At 40.9% G+C, this 22,877-nt stretch overlaps 1 protein-coding gene across 2 annotated transcripts in view; it reads left to right on the forward strand.

The window, feature by feature from the left end:
• Positions 1–255: 255 nt before the first annotated feature.
• Positions 256–22,877, forward strand: part of PRR16 (proline rich 16) — a 137,526-nt gene continuing 114,904 nt past the window's right edge. For both annotated transcript variants that reach the window (XM_085527922.1, XM_085527921.1), the window contains exon 1: positions 256–1,014. In XM_085527922.1, the coding sequence (XP_085384048.1) occupies positions 853–1,014 (162 nt within the window). In that variant the 5' untranslated portion in view covers positions 256–852. The remainder of the gene's footprint in view (positions 1,015–22,877) is intronic.

The raw sequence follows: 22,877 nt of genomic DNA on the forward strand, positions 1-22,877 counted from the left end.
TTAGAGCCAGGCAGAGTTGGGTAGCATCCCACCGAGTGCTTCTGGTGCACGTGCATTTTTATTTCAATCAGATCAAATGAAAAACCTTTACTTCTCGATTAATACACAGTTTTCCGTGTTTGCTGGGCAGCAAGCAGAGGCGGGAGCAGACTTGTGAGAAACTTTTACCAACGGGTAGCATATACAAATACTCTCCTTTACAGCATCCTCACAGCAGCACCGTCCAACTGAGCAGGAGCCAGGGCGGCCTCCTCCCACAGCAGCGGAGCGTGGCCGGCACCGCCAAGCGCGGACTTTCCGCACCATAACTCGGCACTACCGCACTTCCCCGCGGGGCATTGCTCCGCACAGATATTTTTCTCCAGCGGTTCCGGAGCGCTCACCCCGCATCCTCCGGCTGATGCAGCGACGCGCACTCCGGGCAGTGTCGGGGGAAGGAGCACCTCTTCCGGAGCAGCCGGCATCCTCTCCCGCTCCGGGAGCGGCGGTGGAGCCGCGACGGGGGTGACGCGGCAGGCGCTCCTCCCCCGGCTCCCTCTCCGGACGCGGAGCGGAGCGAGCGGGGCCGGGGCCGGGAGGCGGTGCGGGAGGGGCGAGGCGCAGGCGCGGCGGGTTGCAGCTGAGCCCCGCGCCGCTCCCGGGAGCCGATGGCAGCTGCACAGCGCGGCCGCCCGGCGGAGCGCGGCGCAACGCGGCGCCCCCGGCGGAGCGCGATGCGCGGGCGGGCGGGCGGCGGCGGCGGCGGCTGCGGCAGCTTTGGGAAGCGGAGGGACGCGGCCGGGCGGCTCGCCTGACCTGCGTGCCCCCCACCTCCCCGCCCCCTCCCCTGGCTGCTCCGGGGTGCCCCGAAGGATGTCCGCCCAGTCCAAGGGGACCGCATCCTCTTCTTCGTCGCCGTCCGAGGGGCCGCCGGCAGCCTCCAAAGCGAAGGTGAAGGAGCAGATCAAGATAATCGTGGAGGATTTAGAATTAGTCCTGGGGGACCTGAAAGACGTGGCCAAGGAACTTAAGGAGGTGAGAAGCGCCGGGAGCGCAGAGCTTCCCGGCCAGCCCCCGCCGGTCTGCCCCCCGGGTCGAGCATCCCCGCCCGTGGGCCGGGTGCCCCGCTTCCATCGGGGCTCTGCTGCCTCCTCCGCTCCTTCCACCACTTCGGCACGGTGGTCCCAGCAACTGGTGGCCGGGCTGCACGCGGGGCCGTGCCCCGAGGCGGGGGGGTGCTGCGTCTGCCTGCAGCGCGCAGCGCTCCGGGACGGGTGGCGAGGATGGAGCCCGGAGGCGCCGAGGGGTTCGCCCTGCGGTTCGGCGGCCGGGCAGCTCTCTCGGGGCTCCCCGCCTCTCGCCCCCTCCGGATCTGGTGGGGCCGGGGGTCCCGCAGTCCGGACTTGCGTCCCTTCCCGGCTTGGCGCAGCGGCGCGACGGACGGAGCCTGCCTACCTGCCTCTCCAGGCTGCTCCGAGGCCGGGCAGGATTGCCTTTTCTGTCTTCCTATTGCCAGTGGCGGGTGTCACCTCTGTTCCGTTAATCTGCAGGCGGAGCGCGGTGACTGCGGGAGCTGGGAAATGCTGTAGCTGAAGAAAAACTCCTGTTTGTTATCTTGATTTTGCAACACAACTGGTCGACAGATGGTTGGATTATGTTCCGAGTTCAAATCCAGGATCTCAGAGCATTGCTTTATAATCCTGGATTTGACATTTTTAAGAGGCTGTGTCTTTTGCTATCAAATATTAGTTTTCTATTTTAACAGTATTGTCAACAAGTTTTATACAACAGGCTTTGGCTGTCGTAGGCAGTCTGAAATTCACCCAGTGCTTTGTATGAGGTTGATGTGTGCATCAACACACTGCTCATAGCTGCTGGGCATCGCACTCACAACTAGATTTTAAGAAAACACAATTTTATCTCTTCCTTAAAATGCATCTGTCTGTGCTTCTTTTGCTCTGGTTTGAATGTTCTGAAGTGGAAGTAAGCACTGTTTGTAGGACTGCTCTGCAAACGTTCACAGACTGATAGAGCAAACTGTCTCCCGTTGGTGCAGAAGCACATTTTTCAGGACCTGAAAAGGATGTCCTGTGAATGTAAATCGTTCTCCGCACAGCATACTCCCAGCTTTCCTCTAGTGAGAAAACAAGATCTCTGTTGGTGGAGGTCATGTGTCGTCATTTACTGTGGCATGTTTTTTCTAAGCAAATGGCTTTAATCTGGCTGACTGTGTTTGTCAAAGAGAATTGGATTTACCTCTGCTTGGTGGGGAAATGGCTTGTGTAGAACTTCTTTTCCCAAACAGAAGTGAAATGTGAAAAGGAAGCTGTAGGAGAATGGTGCTTTAACTCCATTTATGAAGTATGTGTGTGCGTTGAAAGGGGATCAGACTGCAAAAGCACCTGTTTTGAGAGCAAATACACATATATATGCATTTCAAAAGGGTGAACATGAGTTCATAATCACACATGAGTTCCTGAGTAATGTTTTTCTTTAAATACTTTATAAAGATGATATCTCTGATACTTTGACAAGTGAGGATATGCAGTTGCCTGCTTTTTTACAACATTTTAATTGTGTTAAATATGCTTTGCACAGCATTTGTTCCGAAAGGTTGACAGAAGTTTGCCATATGAGCTCTTCAGGTTGTTTGCCTTTTGTAGTAGGGACTAAAATCTGTACAAGGCCTCTTGATTCATCTGCAACGGATACCTTTTAATGTGAAAGTGAGATAATTGATCTTTTAAGTTAATCATGCTTTCTCATGGGTGGTAGGATGCATGGACAGGTGTTTCATTAAAGCACATAGGACACTGGTCAGTTTTGGTGTATTATGCTCAGAAGTGTATCTGTCCTTGTTCAGTGGTTCCTTCTTGTGGGACCATGCCAGGTTTTAACCCTGGGGGTGGAAGTTTGTGCTTTCCCATTTCACTCCAGATTGTGTTTTTCCAAAAATGTTTTGACAACTCTTTATCTTCGTTGTCTGTTTGCTGCCGTCAGGCTTTTGTGCTCCTTTTTCTGTTGTTCCTATGTTTGTTTGCTTGTTTGTTTCCCTCCATTGGGTGTGTAGCATTCTGAGAACATTCTGCTTGTATCACTGTTACAATAAAAAAAGACTTACATTCTGCATTAGTGGAAGGTTATGAGGCTTATTTTTTTCCTTGTCTTCTTTTATTTTTTGGCTCAGTTGTGGTAATGTTTACTCGTGATTCTGAAAATTTGTCACTTAGAGAAAACTGCTGTATGTTTTTGTTTTTCTCTGTGTCTACCTCCTTGTTACTCTTAATTACCAATAATTTACTTGTTTCTTACATGGTGTTTGTTATAGCAGTTTAGGTATTGAAACAGACTGGATGTCTTCTCATAGTATCCATCAGCATCCCTTTGTAAAGTTTTATATTAAAAATACTATCAAATATTGTGGCTTTCTTGCTTCTAAGTGGACAGTTTTTTCAAGGTTTGACTTATTAGACACATTAAATGCTACATGTTCTTACATTTATCTTCCTATAGTTATGTTAATTTTTTGTGTATCCGTCCTCTGTTCCAAAGCCTCTTCTGATGGCTGCTGTAACAGCTTTTGTGTTTAAACAGAGGCAAGCAGTGAGAAATTAAGGAGAAAATGGGCTATAAGCCCAGAGCCTGAAGTTTGTGCATTTTCTGTAAAAACAGGACAAAACCATGTCTGTTAAAACAAATACTTGCCAGGAGCTCTCTTGGAAGCAGAACATCTCCCCCTTCTGCCCTTACCTTTGGTCTGCTTAGGTCCCAGGGGAGCACAGAGCCTGGGGTTGAAGAAGGGCTGGCTGGGAGGCATGTTGGGTGGCATGATCCAAGTGCAGACTTCTAGTTCACCTATAACCTCTGCTCCTCCCTAGGATGCATCTTAGCAAGAGACTCAGCCTCTTGTGTCTCCTTGTTAAAAGTCTGTGTACCAACAGCGAGATGTGGCTCTGTGCTGAAAGGGATTACTATTCTGAATGGATCTGAGTAGTCATTATTTGATGAATATTCCAAAGAAAAATCAAAGGATTGCCAAAGGATTGAGTAACTCTGAATATTTCTTTAGTCCAGGCTATTGCAAAATGAAGTTGTGAAACCTTCTCCAGAGTACTGAATAAAAGAACTTTTTTTCTCTGCATTAGGTGTAGGAAGATGATTGTTACTAAGTGTTGCTTTGCAAGTAAAATTTATCCATCAACTACCTCTGTAATGAGGTGATGAGCTCTAAGGGAAACTGGTGCACCGTGGTGGTCTGAAGTACTCTGAATGCAGAATGCACAGTGTAGCCCTAGTTCTCTTGACTGACTTGAGAAGCATCGTGCATAGGAGTGTGCTTGTGTACTTGGATGGCAGGGCATGGAGATCCTCATTTTTAAGTCTTTGCTGCTTTCATGTTGTATGATGTTAGACATTTCTGGAGCCTTGTACTTTTTTATTTACATTAATGAACTATTCCCTAAATAATTCGATAAATTCTTCTAATTGTTGTAAAAACTCATCATGCAAGGCAATTTTCTGGAAGTTATTTATGAAACATTTGCATAGTTTTTAACTGGCTAAATGTGCTCCAAACTTTTATCAAAGAGAAGCAGCTGTGTAGCTATTGACAGTGTTTAGGATAATCCAAAATGGAGGTTCAGGAGAAGCAGAAGCCTGAAAAGGCATTGCACATGCATCAGTAAATTTCCAGTCTCTCTTAGGCTACCTCCTCAGCTCTAAATCCTTCCAAAATGTCTTGCTGAAGGAATGAATGAATAATCCCCCCTCGCTTAACTGCTGCTTTTATTTGCCATAAAAGTGTGATATATAAAACTTGGGCATGACTTAACAGTGTTTTCCAAATGACGATGGAACTAACAAATGAAAACAAACAAACAAACAAACAAACAGAAAGAAACACAAAGTTCATTACAGGCGTAGATGACCTGTTTCCATAATCAAGCCAGTCATAATGTTTTTAGGTCATTGGAGGTGTAGGCAATACCCACCTCCTGCAAGATCTGTGATACTATATATCACCTATATTGAGCATATTACACCAATGTTTTCCAGTCCTTTCTAGCTTCAGCCGATGATCTAAATGGCAGTAAGGCTGTTCAAGCTCTTGCATGTTCTTTGGGAATCTAGAAAGCTGCAGAGTGCATCTGACAAGAGGATTAGAGCAGAGACAGTCAATGCTATCTCAATATCTCTGATGCACAGGCAGAAATATAGGCAGCGTTACAAAAAAAGGTGTTGGGTTTATAATGCAGTATAAAGTGGGAGGAGTTACCCATAGGTAGAGAACATACTGCATAAATGCCTGGGGGTAGGCGGAGCAGTGGCAAGACACTTCAATCTCTTCCCTCTTTTGAGTCTCATCCCTGTTTCATCTCTTCTTTGGGATCTCTACAGATATCATAGAATCACAGAATGGCCTGGGTTGAAAAAGATCACAGTGATCATCCAGTTTCAACCCCCTGCCACATTCAGGGTTGCCAACCACCAGACTAGGCTGCCTAGAGCCACATCCAACCTGGCCTTGAATGCCTCCAGAGATGGTGCATCCACAATCTCCTTGGGCAACCTGTTCCAGTGAGTCACTGGAGTCTGAGTGAAAAAATTCCTCCTAATCTCTAACCTAATCTCCCCTGTCTCAGTTTAAAACTATTCCCCCTAGACCTGTCACTATCCACCCTTGCAAACAGCCATTCACATTTTGTCACGGTTCTTTTGCTGGGTAGTGGTAGCTGAAGGCTGAAGGGTTGTTAAGTGTGTTTCTTCCTACTATCAGAAATCCAGAAAATGCCCTTCTTAAATACAGTTTCTGGATGCTGGCAATCTTAAATGTTCCTTTTGGAGTGCTCCAGTAAGTAGATGCTCTGTATGGGGTGGCATCCATGGGAGATATTGAAGCTCTCAATATTTCCATGTCTGTAGCTGGGGTTATGGTCCAGTTCACATACCAGGACCAAGACATTTTCTGTCATTTGTCATTGCCTATTCCAAATCTTGCTTGTGTTTTCAGCATCAGACTCTTTCTGATTTCTCATTGCAGTCTTTGGTGATAGATGCAGCCATGAACCCTACCTGAATGTTTATTGTAAGTACAGAGTAAGATTCATTATGTAAAGGAAGCACTGCACACAGCTTTGCTGTGATCTGCCCAGGGGTCCAGACAGGGTGATAAATACTCACTGCAGGTAAATGAATCATAATTTTCCTTTCCTTTCTTGTGGTGTGTGAAGCATTTCTGAAGTTACACAAAATAGAATAATGCAGGCTTTTTTACATAAGATTCTTATGTAAATAGTATCAATAAAGTTAATAGCTCTAAAAGGTAACTATCAAACTTAAAAAGTGTTCTAAGCTTGCCAGGACCTGACAAGATGATTTGGTACTAGGTGAAGTTGCTTTGTGTCTGTAATCAAAGCTACCAATAAGTAACTGTGTAATACAATGGAAGGAATAACCAGCATAAATATAGAGCACTGCTTATTAATATCAAGAGGCTTGACAGAGGGCATGCTGTCAATTTGTACTAGCTGTTTTGTTTTCCTAAACACTCATGTCAGCTACTTCGTTCCCTTTATGCAATACTAAGCTCCTGATAGTAATGGGTATTGTGCAACCATGAGCTAAATAGAGCATATATAAATTCAGTTTTCAAATAAAAACAGTACCACAGTGAAAACATGTATCTTTGTGCTGAAATGTGAACTTCACCCAATCTGTGCACTACTGACCACAATACAGAAAACGTAAGTACTGAGGCAGGAAGTCTGGTCTGTTGCAGTCAGGCTTTTGACACTGACTTCAGGATGAACAAAAACAAGTTTTGGGGAAGTAGGATTTAATTTCAGGCTTCTTCATTTTTATTAAAAGTTCAGAATTCAGGGGAATCAGTTGCTGCCATATATATATATATGTCTGTGTCATGTAAAAATTGTGTTTTGGTTGAGTACTGTCACTGACATTTTGCAGACTGTTGCCATTTGCCTCTGAAAATGAAACAATACTTCTGTTCCCATTACTCACACGCTGGAATAAGTTCTGGAACACTCTTCCCACTTCTGAGTCAACAGCTTACAGCCAAGTTACTGTTCCCAGTCACTTCATACTCAACAAATTTATTCTCCTTATGGGGGAAGCGAGGGAGAAATGTGCATGTCTTTGAGTTTAAAAAGTACTTTCCCTTAGTGCCTAATTCACAGTGTCTTTGTGAACTACATCACTGTCCTCTTTCATTTAGAACTGCAAAATGTTGGTTGGTTATAGTTCTCTCCATGCTAACTCTGTTCTTTGGAAGGAAAGTTAACTGAATGTTGAGAAGCTTCACACGTAACTCATCATGTCGTGTTTGGGTGTTGACATACTGAAATATTCATGGGTATTATTGTAGTGAGACAGACAGAGCAAAGGTATCTATTTTGCATATGCACTGCTGTCCTCATTAATAGCCCAGGGCAGCAGCAGGTAACATGAAGATAATACAAGCTGTCTTATCTGTATGTCAATGGTTTGTGGGCCAGTTTGGCCCCATGACTAATAGGGTGGGAGAACCCATGGGCACACACCCCAGGAAAAGGGGAAAGGGAAAGAGGGGAAAAAACTTTAGGGAGATGGCCTAAAAGCACAACAGAAGCAACAATCTCAGGAGAAAAACTGATTTACTAAATAAGATACTGAAATGCAAGATAGCATAATATAATAGAATATAATTAGAATTGAGGCTCATAATCAAATAAAATGAGAGAGGGAGAGTATCCAAAACCAAAGGCCTTACTCTAATGTTGAGGGCAAGGTGGCTAGGGAGCACACACTGCAGGTAAGCAGCAAAAGGAAAGAGGGCTTGTGAACAGTTTTATCTTTCCCTCTGAACAGAATACTGAAACAGAATAGTGAAAAGTCCTCTGGTATATGTACTTCTGAGAACCAGGTATCCAGAAAATCAGCAGTCCGTGGAACTGGAGCATCTAACTCCCAGTGCTCTACTTGATGTTCCCAGTGCTCTACTTGATGTTATGGTGTGGAGTACTGATAACTAATCCATAAAACTATGACACTGTACTTACATGAGTCTTGGTTTTATTCTGCTGCTTGTGAAGGAGCTGAGAAAATCATGCAGCATGATTCCAGCTGCTGCTCACATGCTGGATGCTTGGGGTGGGGCGGATGGGTGGCTGAACCATTGGTGTTCCTGTTGAGCCTGAAATTATTGTACTACAGCTGATTGCAGTGGTGACAAGAAAATATAGAAGCAGTACTGTCAGTTGCTGCTTTCACAAAAATAATAGTACGTTCTTATGTCTTTAAAGGTTAACAAACTCATCCATCCATTGTTTCGTGCAGCATGTGCCACATCGCATCATGAAAACTGAGGGCACTGGTGTTGAATCTCTTCCAGATTTCTTTTTTTTTTTTTTTTTTTTTTTCCCTCAGTAATCTGAAAAAATCATCCAATGTTGAAACACATTTCATTTTATTTTTTTTCTCCTCAACCCTTTTCTAGCTCTCCAGTAATTATCCTAGTCTTTCATCCACGATGGTTTATACTCTTCTCTTTAGCACAGTGTGTTCACAGATCTTTTAGTGAATTACTACAAGGCAGAAGCAGAGTAGGACATCCTTACTTGCACTGTAGTAGTTTTTGTTGTGAGCAAGGCAATTTTTATACTTACAAATTTTATACTTACTAAAACAATGACAGAAGTAGATCATTTGGTTAAGTCAGACTATCTGCACAGGGTTCTAGAACTTATAAGGGCAGACAAAGCCTTCCCAATGAGGAGGAAGGTTTGTCCTTTCCAGTTTTGATATTTCATGTTTTGATATTTAATAACATATCTTAATGTAAATTACTTTATTGGAAAGTGTATTAAAACAGGCAACTTAAGGAAATAAACCCAAACTGAAAACATTAATAAAAATATGTTGAGCTAGCATCTCCATAAAAGCTGATTGGTGTGTACTCATGTCACTCTGTGTCCTGCCTACATAAAATTGAATACATAAAAAAAAAAAAAAAAAAAATTGACTGCTTTTTTCTTTACTGAGGTATAACAAAAACAGAGAATAATTTGTTTTTTCACATGCTTTGTCACTAGATTCTTGTGGGGTTTTTTTAGAAATGGGTGAAAATAATGTGTTCACAGCATTAATTCTCTGATTTCTTATAAGTGTATATGATAATGAAATAGTAATTGTCCATCTAAAATAATACAGTTCAGTACTTATTGGAGAGTGTTGATGTTGAAAGAGGACCTGTGGAACTCACCTGAGCCAATCTTGGGACAATTAGAGCAGATTGTTTGGGATCTTTTTTGGTTAACTGTTGAATATTGCCATAAATGGAGACTCTGCAACCTCTTTGGGCAACCTGTGCTGAATCACCTTCAGAGGAACAGTGTGTTTCAAGTTGTGCCTGTTGCCTGTTCTTCTCTCATTTAGAGGAGGGGTTGGACTTTGTCTTCTTGCTCCCTCCAATCAGCTGTTTATATACACTGAAATTAGGTATTTGTATGTATTGAAATAAGCCTCAGCTGCTGGATGCACCAGCCGCTTGATCATCTTCCCAGTGTTTTGCTGGACTTGTTTTAGAGAGTTCACATCTGTCTTGTACTCTAAATACTGTGTCAGATACTCAGATATATATTGAAATAAAGTTATGTGTTAACATTAGCTTCTCTTAGTAAACTTTTCTCAATATGAAAATTTAAAGTGAGGTGATATGCATCCTTTCTGTTTCTTCATTTAAATTACATTAATAAATGATTATTCACTTACCATCGTCTGTGATTTGAATCTGCATTTTGTTTCTTGAACACTGGAGGTGCTCAAGAAACACGGAGATGTGGCACTGAGGTACATGGTTTAGTGGAGTTTAGTGGGCATGGTGGTTATGGGCTGAGGGTTGGACTTGATGATTTTATTGGTCTTTTTGAACTTTAATGGCTCTGTGATAATATATATCTATATATAGGTATGTCTGCTGTGAATATCATTGGGAAGTGATGAAGGGAATTAAGGGCTGCAGCTCCTTCTGCTCTTAAAAGAATACCAGTCTGTCACATCTTTACATGAGACTGTGATACATTCTTTTCCCCACCTTTAGATTAAATTGTTCTGGAAAACCCAATGTAATTACTCAAATGATACGAACCATTCAGGTTATTTTTGCCATTCTTCTCCAGCTTCTGTGAATGTGAATTTTTCATTTGATTTCTCAAATTCTGTGCAACATACTAATCGTTCCATTTCCACAGAACACTTCTCTAACTAGCCCTTTTTCTCTTTTCCATCCCTGCAGTTTCTGGTCTTTCTGCAACTTCTGCCCTTTATCCATGTCACTGTCATCAGATATTAAAATTACATGTTAGTCCTTTACAGGCAGGGCGTGATACACGTGGGCTGTCAAATATGAGCATGCTTGTCTGTCTGCTCTTGAACACAGGCTCAGGAATATCAAAATCCTAAAGCTGGTCTTAAAAACTTCAGGTGACTCCTTAGCATTTGTTATAGTAACACAATGGTTCTCATCATGCTTTCTTTGCATGCTAGTAGATTTTCCTGTGCAGGACCAGGTTTTAGTCCTGCTTCTCTTAATTTCCAATCAAGTGTAGCAACTGAAAGCTCTGTCGTTAGATTGTTCTACAAGCAAAAACTTCTAATTTGAAGTGAATGGTAGTCTCAGCTAATATTGTTTCCCAGCTTCTTAGTTCAGCCTCCAGAATATTTAAAATTCACTGCATCCTCCCTCGAAAGACGGTGGTGCTACTCTGTGTAATAAATGATTTTCTGTTTCCAACTAGAGTGTTGTCTTGATATTTTTACTGATAGTTTTAGAGGCAGTTTTACTGGGCTGTTTACAAGAGTTTATAGTCTGCTGTAGCGCTACTGAGCTTTATCTGTAATGCTATCTGTACCACTGGTACAGTCAAGTCCTACTGGTCTTTGATTGCTTGAATGACAATTATTTTATGGAAGTTAAAGTTGAATCAAAGCAATGTCATTTGGGTAAAGAAATGTCCTGTGTATGATCATGGTGTCTGGTGGCTTCTGTCTTTCATTTAGCATAGGAAACTATACAAACTTATTTTCCTTAGCCAATGAAGTAATTTCTGTTTCTTGAAATCCAAGTGCAGATGGTACAGCAGACCTATAAGGCTTACAGAAATTTGGTACTTTCACCAGTCTGGGATTCTGGATTAGACTAGACTATGTTGAGGCAAGAGAATGAGATTTTGGGATTGCAAGTTTTTATTTAATTATCTGCTGACAAGTGATTTGGGTGCACTTATTTTTCAGATAGTTCTTATACGATTCCAACCATTAACAAATTTCATAGATTTTTATTATTATTATTATTGTTGGGTTGCAAATCATTTGAAAATACAGCAGTAAATAGTTGCATTAGCTATCATAAGTCTAGAAGTAGAGTCTTTAGTGGTGTGATACTATGTAATAATCAAGGTATTTGTCTGAGCTGTGATGTTAACTTAGTTTGATCAGTATAATAGAAAATAGAGTGTACAGGAAGGGTGTATTTGACAATAAAGCTGCACAAAGGAAAACAAACAAAAATAAAATCCACAGAAAAAAATTACATGTGCCCAAACCTCCAAGCTATTGTATTACAACACAGAGCAATTTTTAAAGTAAAATTGGATGGATGGATACTTTGTGCAGCAAAAATCTGAGCACTTTAGGTGCTGAGGAGTTTAAGCTAGAAAAAAAGAGATTTGCACAGTACACTGTGGCAGCTTTTTACTTAAAACTGACCGCACATATTCTGTCTCCTTTTTTACAGATTGTCTTGAGGAACTTCTTTTTCTCACTGTCCATAAGGTGGTCTACATGGAGTAAACTTAATCTGACCCTGATAGAGCTGTGCCATCTTATACTAACTCAGACACTGGCCTTTTGTGCTTAAGTGCCAGTCATTCTTGGGGTTTCCAAGAGTACGTGTGAGAAGTTGGTGCTTGATTCAAGGGTTCAGAATATTCTACATGTAAGAAGGTAAAACCATAGCACTTGTAAGGATAATAATACATAAGTATTGCAGGGTTTCACATCTTTTATCTAAGGATGAAATTCTTTATTCACCAAGGAATTGTAGTGTGAGACTGATTAAAACTAGACATGGGTAATAGGAATTTTACATTTACATGCTGGGTAGCAGATGGAAACATCACTCAAAATCTTCAAGAAAACCAGTCCTTTAAAAGCTAATGAGGCCTTAAAATGCCTTTTGAAGTCTTCTGTTGACTAATCAGTTGCAAGATTCTAAATCTTGCACATAGAAACCTAATGTAAATCTGCATCTTAAGAATGGCTGCAGTGTACCATTGTTAGGAGATGCATACTTACCTAATATCTTGAATTTTTACTTCAAGATTCTTAAAAATTATTTTAAAAAAAAAAGAAAGAATACCACTTTTTTAATACTTCAACAGAATATGTAGTGTATGTGTGATGTTATTTCCTCCATAATTTGGTAATCTGCTGCAAACCTACAACTGTGATAGAGTAAGAGTTATTTCAGAGATTGATTGTTTAACAGACATTAGACAAGGAAGAGTACTAACAGCAAAAGCTAATAAATAACACCTTGGAAAAAATCTTTCTTTAGCAAAAATATAAAAAACTTCCTGATGCTTTGTACTTTCAGGTCAGGTGTAGTTAATAATAAACTTACTAATAATAAACTAACAATATACTTTTGGATTTTACCTGTTTAAAAAATATTTTTGAAGATCTTGTGTTTCATTTGGTAAATACAAAGCATGCTTCTGTTTAGTTTTCACCACCTCTGACAGAAACTTCTGTTGGTATGTCATTAATATCATAGTACATTGTGACAGCTTCTCAGGTGATTTCTTTTATAGCTACCCCTCGTAAAAGTGGCAAGGCTTATTGTGAGTTGGGATTGAGAGCTTAGCTTTCTAAAAATCAAATTCTTATTTTTAATAACTCACTGGTTCTTACAGGCATAATACTTCTCCCAGGAGAAGCATTATCTCCCACTTGGGAGAAGTACTTCAATAATTCAGTACTTCAGTACCTCAGTACTTCAGTGCTTCAGTAGTTCAATACTTTTCAGTTTAATTTATTTAACTGATATAAAATAAGGCATCATTGTTATCACTGTGAATTGCAGATCTGATATGCTTTCTTGCTATGTATGTTTTCTTAGGCATAAAAAGCATTTTACTTGAATGTTAATTTTCTCCAACTACATATTGATTAAATAAAAGTAACTCTTAGATTTTATAGTAGCTAAATGTCTTAAATGTCTGTTTCCAATAGATTTATTTGCGAAATGAGTTTCTGTAGAGTAACTACAGTCTTGCAATACCACAAAGTAATTGCTTTTGGAAGAGCTTGTTTTATACTTTGGTGAACTGGCATAGCAGAGGGCAGGACCTTATTAGCATCTTTCTTTCCTCTAATATGGATTAGTAGCTAATGTATGACCTTTAAAGTTTTCTTCCAATGAAGGCGATGTTTTTGGAATACAATAGAGATTTAGGAAGCACAGAACAATATTTTTTGTGAATTGAACTATTTAATCTGGATAAAAATCCTCAAATAGGCAAACAAACACTGACAATAAAATTTTGTTAAAATTTTAGTAATAGTAGAGATTAAAAGAAGATTTATAACAAAAGTTCTCTCCCGTTGGCTGTACCCTTTATTTCTGCTTCTAATGATTGTGTTGCCTTTGAAATTCCTCTTTGTCTGAGTGCTCCCTACTGCATTGCTTTTGATCAAGTGCACCCTCAGCACACATGCAGATGACACCAAGTTGTGTGGTGCAGTTGACATGCCCGAGGGATGGGATGCCACCCAGAGAGATCTGAACAGACTCCATCCACAGGCACAAGAGAATCTCATGAATTTCAGAAAATCCAAGTGCAAGGTCTTAAACCTGGATTGTGGCAACTCCCACTATCAGTACCAGCTGGGAAATGAAAGGATTGAGTACTATCCTGCCAAAAAGATCATGGGGGTGTACTGGTGGATGGGAAGCCAGATGTGAGCCAGCAGTGTGCCCTTGCAGCTCAGTAACTGAACTGTATCCTGGGCTGCATCCAAAGAAGTGTGGCCAGCAGGGTGAGGGAGCTGATCCTGCCCCTCTGCTCTGTGCTGGTGAGGCCTCACTTGGAACACTGCGTCCAGATGTGGAGTCCTCAGTAGAGGAGAGACACAGAGCTGTGTGAGTGCATCCAGAGGAGGGCCATAAAATGATCCCAAGGATGGAATGCTCCTCCCATGAGGACTGGCTGAGAGAGCTGGGGCTGTGCAGCACAGGGAAGAGAAGGCTGTAAGGTGACCTGAGAGCAGCCTGTCAGTATCTAAAGGGGAGCTACAAGATGAAAGGGGCAGACTCTTTGGTAGAGACTGTTGTTGATAAGACACGGGGAAACGGTTTCCAACTAAGAGAGGGGAGATTTAGGCTGGATATAAGGAAGAAGGTTTTTGCAGTGAGGATGGTGATGTGCTAGCACAGGTTGTCCAGGGATGTGGTTTATGCACTGTGTATGGAGACATTCATGGTCAGCCTGGATTGGACTCTGAGCACCCTGATCTGGCACTCTGCTCATTGGATGGAGGTTTGACTAGATGAACTTCCAGCTCAAACAATTCTGTGATTCTATACATATAAGAAATTAACATGCACAGAGCACTGTGGTATTCTGTTTTGACTACTTACAGAACTTTTCTTTTGTGAGCTGAGCATGTGGCATATATAATTTTCTCTTTTCATGCATGTACATCCTCTGGTGGAGTGGCTGCAGATAATATACAAGGCATTTTTCTAAAGAAATTCTTCTTTTAGGGCAGCTCATCCTGCTTCTGGCTCCATAGGAAAAGATTTATCTGAAAAAAAAATTATAGTTTTTAAGGACATAAAAGAGAACAAATTATCTTAGCTATTTCTATACCATATCTGAGGGATAATGACACAGTAAAAGCCCCATGGAGAGTCACAGGCTAAGTGGAAAGTATTTGCAAGGCAAGTTGTGCGGTCTGCTGAATCATTGCATTATGTTATCAGAAAATAAATGGCAATCTGTACATTTTTGAAGAAGAAATTTTGAAAGAGAACGGTCCTCTTCCTAAATAAGAAGGCTAACATTGCATTAAATTCAGGAAGATTTTAACAGTTCTGTGGTTTTATTCCACAAATATGTCTGAACACACACTAACACAGTATTATCAGCTTGATTTGCAGTCTGCTTTTGGGTCTCTGCTGCTTGTGCTTGCTTTGGTTACCAAGATTTATTCCTGCAAATATGTAGTGAAAATTACCATGCCTATAAAGGCTAGGAAGAAGAATTATTTGTGAATTTTTTTCCTTCTTGATCCCAGTGTCTGAGGTGCTTGAACTTCTGAGATAGAATGAAGGACTGATAAAATGTAGAAAGAATGAAAGGCAGAAAAGAGGGGGATGCTGACAGCAAAGAAGGCAGATGAGGGAAAAAAGAAGGCATCGCTTGACTGTTTTTTTTTCCAGTTAGAATAGTGAGAAGAAGTTGGAGCCATAAACTCAGATTATCATATTATCTAAAACATCACGACATTCCATGTGGTCTATATTTTATTTAAGAGCAGTCACTGTGTATAGGATGATTCTGATGCAGGCAGATCACATAGTATTACTTACACTTTGTCTCAGTCCATTTTAAGTAGATCTATGTAGGTTGCTCTAAAATTAATGTCTCTTTTTTTTGTTTGTTTTTTTTTTTTTTACTATGGAAACTACAACAGGTACAAAGACCAAACTAATGCTATTTGATAAAGCTAATTGCTAGCTACAAAGTGCTGTTTCTCAACACCATCACCAGCAGTAACTGGGCATTTTCAACAGCAAGAGCCTGCATGCCACACTCTGAAAATCTGCCAGTGGAAGTGATGGAATTGTTTGACAGCTGCTGTGACAGTGTTGTTGCTAGGAAAAGGTTGCCCACACAATCCCAAGCTTTCATCATCCCAAGCTGATGGAAGTCAGAAGGTAATGCAGTCAATATACTGCAAAGGGAAGTCATCCAAAGGGACCAGGACAGGCTGGAGAAGTGGGCACGTGAGAACCTAATGAGGTTCAATAAGGCCAGGTGCAGGGTGCTGCACTTGGGTCAGGGCAGTCCCAGGTATTTCTACAAATGGGGGAAGATCTCACTGAGAGCAGACCTGTGGAGAAGGACTTGGGGGTCCTGGTGGACAAGAAGCTGGACATGAGTCAGCAGCGTGCACTTGCAGCCAGGAAGACCAACTGTGTGGCCATTTTGTGATTCTACGATTCTATGAAATTCCAACTGAACAGTGGTTGCGGTAGGACGGTGAGACAACATTGTCAGTATGCCCCACGGCCTTCAAACTGGTATGGGACCTTGGTGTTATTGTGTTGCAGGATAAAGCATATCTTCTCTGTTCTGACTGGAAGCTGGAGCTTTCAGCTTAGGCAGTGACTCAGTGCAGTGGTCAGGGTTGACGGTTTGTGTGGGCTCCAGTAAATCCAAAAGCGTCACCCTTTTCCTTACCCAAAAAACAGTGCATATCACTTTACAATCTGAGGACTACATCTTGATTGAGACTCTCCTTGTTTCATAGTGTGACAGCTATGTAGACATCTGGAATGTGACTTGTCTTTCACTTTGCCATTACCTCTGCTGAAATACAACACCCATTGCACTCACCTCAAAAGTTCAGTCACCAAGCATCCATGAGTGCCAGTGGGTGCCATATTTAACACATGGAGAAATTAAATTCCACACCTTTGTTCTGCATGCACTTCCATGTCAGACGTCTTTCTGTCAGACTACCCTGCAGCTGCCATCTGTCACATGGCAACAACATGGAATTGTATATCAGCTAAAGATTCAATCTCTACTGCCATACCACCAGCCCTCACCTCTGAAGTTGTGGGTTAACACAATAAAATCGAAGGCATTACTTTCGGAGCAGCATTATGATTTTTTATTTCTTATTAATCTTCCCATTGGGAGATTATTTTATAAAACCTGAGATAACACCTAGTAATTTGTTTTTCCTTTTTTATTTTTCCCGGCATTAGCACTCATCTGAGTTAGTTACTGAATGTCTGTTCTTATGCTCGAACTTATTCTTCCGTGCTTTAATAACATGGGTTAGATTTGTCTATCAATTTGGACTCTTCTTTTGAGGAAATAAAAGCTTCATATCCGTGTTTTGTTTGAAGTTAGTCTTTCTTTCATATATCTTAGATCTACTTTCTCTGCCTATTTTCTGAGAACTTGATTATTTTCCAAAGCCAGATTTCAAAAGATCTTTTCCTTTTCCCCTGAACTACCATACTGTAAAGGAAACAAAACCTTTTTGCATCACTTAAATTCTCTTCTTGTTTTAAAAAAAGAGCGATACTCCTATTTAACTAATGTTAGGTGCCCTGGCAGGTAGGCCAGTTTTGTCTTCTGGAAGGTATGTATTTCCCTCAGCAGAGAGGAGTGAACTGTCTTAATGTTTCTTGTCTTTCTTGACTAGGAAAGGCTAGGTTTCATCTGTTGAGAAATTATGACTAGAGTAACAGCCTGACTGACTTGGGATGTTATCTCCTGCAGATTTTTTTCTCTCTCCTCTCTTTTGTCAGGAGACTTATGGTAATGTTCTTAAAGCTCTGAGGAAAGTTATACTAAAATAAAAGCAGGAGGGCTAGTAGGTCAAGACAGTGATTTAAGTGCAAGGAAGTAATATTAAATGTTTACCTATGCATGCCATTACAGACTGTTAGTGAAGTAAGATAATGTCATAAGGACTGATTTGCTATAGCACATATTTATGTGAAAGGAGCCCTGTTCAAAATATATGGATACATTCCCAGGGATATAAGATTATATTTTAAAGAATGTACTTGGCTTTGCTGAATTAATTTGTCTTCGTTTATGATAGTGTAACATATTACTAGATTGCCAGGTGCTTTCCATTAGAAAATACCATCTTTGGTTGGTTGTAACTTTTTTGTTAATGCAGAGAGAAATGTTCCTTGCTGAGTTCTTCATCATGCTGGTATTTTTTTCAAACTTTATTTTAGACTAAGTGGTTTATACTGTTCAGATCAATAAGCATAGGGAGAAAATAATCATTGTTTTGGTGAGGTTTGAAAGCTATTTTTGACCTTTCCTTTTTTTGTTCTTGTCAAGAATTGTATCCTATGCTTTTTATCATGGACACCTGGATGACATGACAAGGGTCTGTAAGTGTCCCCTCTGATTTGCAGTAACAAGTCTGAGTTTAGGCTTGTAAGTTGTAGAGGTTTTCTCTTTTTCCCACTCCCTTACTCTGCTAACGTAAGCTGGCGGAGATGCACACACATGAATTGAATGGGGAAGGTTGGCCAGCATGTTGAGAGTAATCTGAGGTGAGGACACTACAGTGCACATAGCTAAGCAGAGTTTCTTTTAATGAGTAAGGGAAAGCTTGGCATGGGGAAATGAGAAAATGGGCACAAATGAAAAACTGAGAACCTGACAAGGCTGTGGCCAGCCAGGTGCATGTTTGAGGTGTCTGGATGGATGATGTCAGATTGGAGATGTTTGGATAGAATTGTGTAGTAAGGTCTCTTTTCTTTGAACACAGAGTGAAAAGGCTCCCAGCATCTCAGTGTCTCCCTGTCTGTCTGTGAACATGCAAAACCCTCTAGTCCAACAGCTGTGTCAGGCTCAACATATTATGGCTGTCATTTATCTTCTTTCCTGGTGCACAGTCTTATATTGATCTGCGTGACTCAGCTATCAGCATGGTCTCAAATGAGATTTATATTTTCCTTTGTGGTTTGCTTTTAAACTAGGAGATGAAACACATTTAAAAAAATAAATAAATAAGCAGAGTTTATCTTCAAGATGGTTTCTTTGTTGGATTTGATGCAGTTTCAGTTGCATTCCCTTACTGTGAGACCCTGCCTTAGTGAGAATGCTTGATGATGGTTCATGCTTGCTGCATGTGGCTGTGTCATACAGAGTCATTATAATTATTTGATGTAATAGACCATGCCTTCTACACTGCATGATATTCAGGGTTTTTCTGATTGGAAGATTAACTTCCTGTTGGGTTAGCAGGTGATAAGCATCATTATCATACGTGTTTAACAAATTTATTTTCACACACATACATACCCGAAGGATTCTATGATTCTAAAACAGCTTATGTAAGTTGTGGGGAAGTGGAACAGTGTGTCTATCTGTAAACTGTTTCTGCCTGAACTACAGTCATAATCTGTGTGCATCAAAGGAGAAAATGTCACCAAAAAGCTGACTGTATATCCAGGAAGAGATTTTGGCATTGTATTTTCATTATTCTATGTTCATATAATTTGTTCTGTACTATCTTTTGTAGAAGGATCTTCTAGTGCTCACATAACACTCTCTGATCACAAAGGCATCTGATATAGGCAGCTAGTTATTTGAAGGTACTTCAGAGTATGTGGAGTCTTATCAGTTTATTTTCAATTATGATCAATTAAAGTAACTGTGAACATCAATTTTAAATTATCTAAATCAACTGATTTTTACTGTTGAGATGATGCTTAAATCTCAATCCTATTTTATCTTATTTCTCAAAGATATTCTAAATTCTTCCCACTAAAAAAATTAGTCATACACTTGAAGAAATGTGCAGCCTTTTTCCCATATCAACTTTGATCAACGTTAACTTTTTAAGGTACTCTGACACTCAAAAGGAATCTTTTATTCCCTCACTGTTGTTGATCCTGGGCACACTGCAGACATTTCATAAGAAATAGTTTTGAAAACACTTTGAAAACAGACTGGTTATATTTTTTCACTGGAATTTAAATTAAGTAAGACCATCAAGGATATTGTTCTCTCTCATTCTGAGGTGCTCAGCTCCAGTGCAAGTGAGTTTTGCAGTGCTATGGGGGATCATGATTTGTGAGATAGGTCTTGAAATCAGAGACTGCAGTGTGAGCTGCCAGGAGCTTCCAGACAAGCTTTGAACTGAAGGGCTTGAGGGCAGGGTCCACAGTGGCCATGCTGCTGTAAATGACTGGGAAATTATCCAAGCCAACCAGAACAGTGCTGAATGTTCCTTATCTGCCCCTCATGACAAGAGCCAGAAGGCCAGACACCTCAAGAGTGTGTATTGCAAGGGGGTTTCCCTTGCATCCCTCTAGGGAAACATGCATTTTATGCTCAATTTTCTTATCTGGCGTGCCTATATACCAACACACACAGCGTGGGAAATTAAAAAAACCTAGATATCTGTGTGCAGTTGCAAGGCCATGATCTTCTTGTCATTTTGGAGATGTGGTGGCACAGCTCACATGACTGGAACACTGTCATGGATGACTGTGTACAATTGAGGAAAGGTAGGACAGATCAGGACAGCAAAGCAATGCAGTGGAGTACTCTTCTGGGGAGAGAACAGTGTACTGAGCTCTACCTAGGGATGAGTGATGAATGAGCGGAGAGCTTTTGGGTGAGAATTAAAGGGCAGGCCAATGAGGGTGATACTATTGTGGGTGTTTGCTACAGGCTGCCTGATCAGGTAAGGGAAGTTGATGAAGCCTTCTAACACACAGCTATAAGTAGCCTCACGGGTACTGGTTCTCATGTAGCACTTCAACTACTCTAATATCTGTTGGAAAAGCAGCACTGCTGGGCACACGCAGTCCAGGAAGTTCCTGCATAGAGTTGATGATAACTCTCTGATGCAGGTGGTGGAGGAGTCAGTGAGGAGAGTTGTGCTTCTGGACCTTGTACTCAGAAATAAAGGACTGGTTGTGGATGTGAAGGCTTGGGGCACCCTGGGATGCAGTGACCATGACATAGTGGTGTTCAGAACGCTGAGTTGAAGAAACAAAGCATTAAGTAGGACTGCAGCCCTGGACTTCAAGAGAGCCAACTTTGTCCTTCAAGCATTAGAAGGTAAGGGGGCTCAAGAGCACTGTCTGACACTGAAGTGCCATTTCCTCCAAGCTCAACATTGGTGCATCCCTGAGAATAAGAAATCAACCAAGCCCATCAGGACACCTGTGTGGACTAGCTAGGAACTCATGCAAAACTCAAATGGAAGAGTGGTGCCTGGGGCTCTTTCTCATCAGAAGCAGGTCTGTTTCCCCAGCCCCTCCTGGTCCCTCTGGATGGTAGTGAGCCCCTCTGCTATGTCAGCTACTTCTTCTTTTGTGTCATTTGAAGACTTCATAAGGATGCATTCTGCTCCATCTTCTTGGTATTTAATAGAGATGTTAAACAATATCACACCCCATGTTGACCCCTGGGGTAGAATGGTAATGACTGTCTTGGCTTTTGTCTAGACTCTGTGCCACTATTCACCAGGTCATGACTATTCCTTAGTCATCAGTTGAAACTCAAAAAGTTGAAGTCTTTATTTTGCATCGCATAAGCAGTTCAACTTTAGACTTCTAAAGCATTTGGCATAATATGACTTGAGTGAACTGCTGTCTCCTCTTCGTCTGTGCACCACCATGCACAAATACACTTTGTCCTGCTGGCTTTTCTTTTTAAATCTGGTTTCTTTCTGAACTTCCAGTCACCTGTAGATAACCACTGCAGCAGTTTTGGAGGTTTGTTGTGCTGACAATCAATGTTTTGACTTTCTTGTTCCACCATTACTATTCTTCTATTGAATATACATCTGTTCAGGTGTTAAAAAGACAGTCTAAGCAGTTGTAGTAGCTAAAGGATAATTAGTTTTACATACAGCTGTAATTGGGAGTTGTTGGAGCAAGCATTCCAAAACAAGTCCTGGCTCAGCCCTTATGACTATAGCAGGTACTTTTGTAAACCATTTTAATGTGTAAAATGGATTTAATGTTGGAAATGAAACCCATAAGCTAATTGCTTTTTCTTAGTTGACCTCAATGTAGGTTTTATTTAAAATGTAGTGCACCTGGGAATACTCCCTGACAAAGGATTTGGAAAAGGAATACTGTCTAACATTGTAGCTTAACCTCAGCTCCCCATCTGTGCACTGAGCTTGACTATACGTTTTGTGACCTCACCAAAGTGTTTTAAAAATGACTGCCCTGAAGATGGTAAACTGCCTATATATTGTGTTAATGGGGGCCTTGTGACTTCCTCAGACAGGTAGATAGGCAGATAGCGTTAGTGCATTAGAGTTTTTCACTAACCAGATTAAGTGCCAGTGTTCTCTGACACAACAATTCTAATTGCTGTTTTATGGCAGTTGCATGGGCACTAATTACACTTTAATAGAAGTAGTGGAAAAAAAATTTCCACTACTCTTTTATGGATAATTACTGCAATTTTTTTTTCTTTTCAGGAGCTTGAAAGTTTACAGTCAGAAGATCTATCAGATCTGTCTTCCAAGTAGATGGTAGTGTTAGAATACATGCAAGATGGTGGGAAGCTACCAAATGCAATCACTATCTGCTTTTTAAATGGGACCATTTAGAATGTGTTCTCTCAAAGAGCAGATAGTTTCTACAAAGAATACATTAACAGTATTGCTTTGTCTTATTCAAATGTGTCTTGCTTCTACAAGTTGTTACATATCTGACATATCTGTTGGGATTGTCCGCTGTACACTGAGCCGCTGAAATGAAGCTTGATGACTGTGATGAATAAATATACAGGAATACTAGGATTTAATGCACCAAAATTGCTAGTGTTAATTGCAAAGGGCTGCCAGGATTTACTTTTTCAGTTTCTCATTCTCTAATTTTGCAGTCATGTTGTGCTCAAAACGAAAACATTTATGTATGAACAGGAAGAATAAGGATCAGATCCACGTAAGATGAGAAAATTTAAATCATTTTAAAAGATCATTGCTGTTGGGCTGAAACAAGGTTGGCTTCACCTTATATCACAGTTCTGTCAAGAGGGATCAACAGTTCACTGTGATTTTAATGTAACACTCACTTTTAATAACATTTCATA

Source organism: Coturnix japonica, chromosome Z (genome assembly GCF_054131305.1).
Source record: "Coturnix japonica strain WE chromosome Z, WE-NBRP24, whole genome shotgun sequence".
Lineage (NCBI taxonomy): Eukaryota > Metazoa > Chordata > Aves > Galliformes > Phasianidae > Coturnix > Coturnix japonica.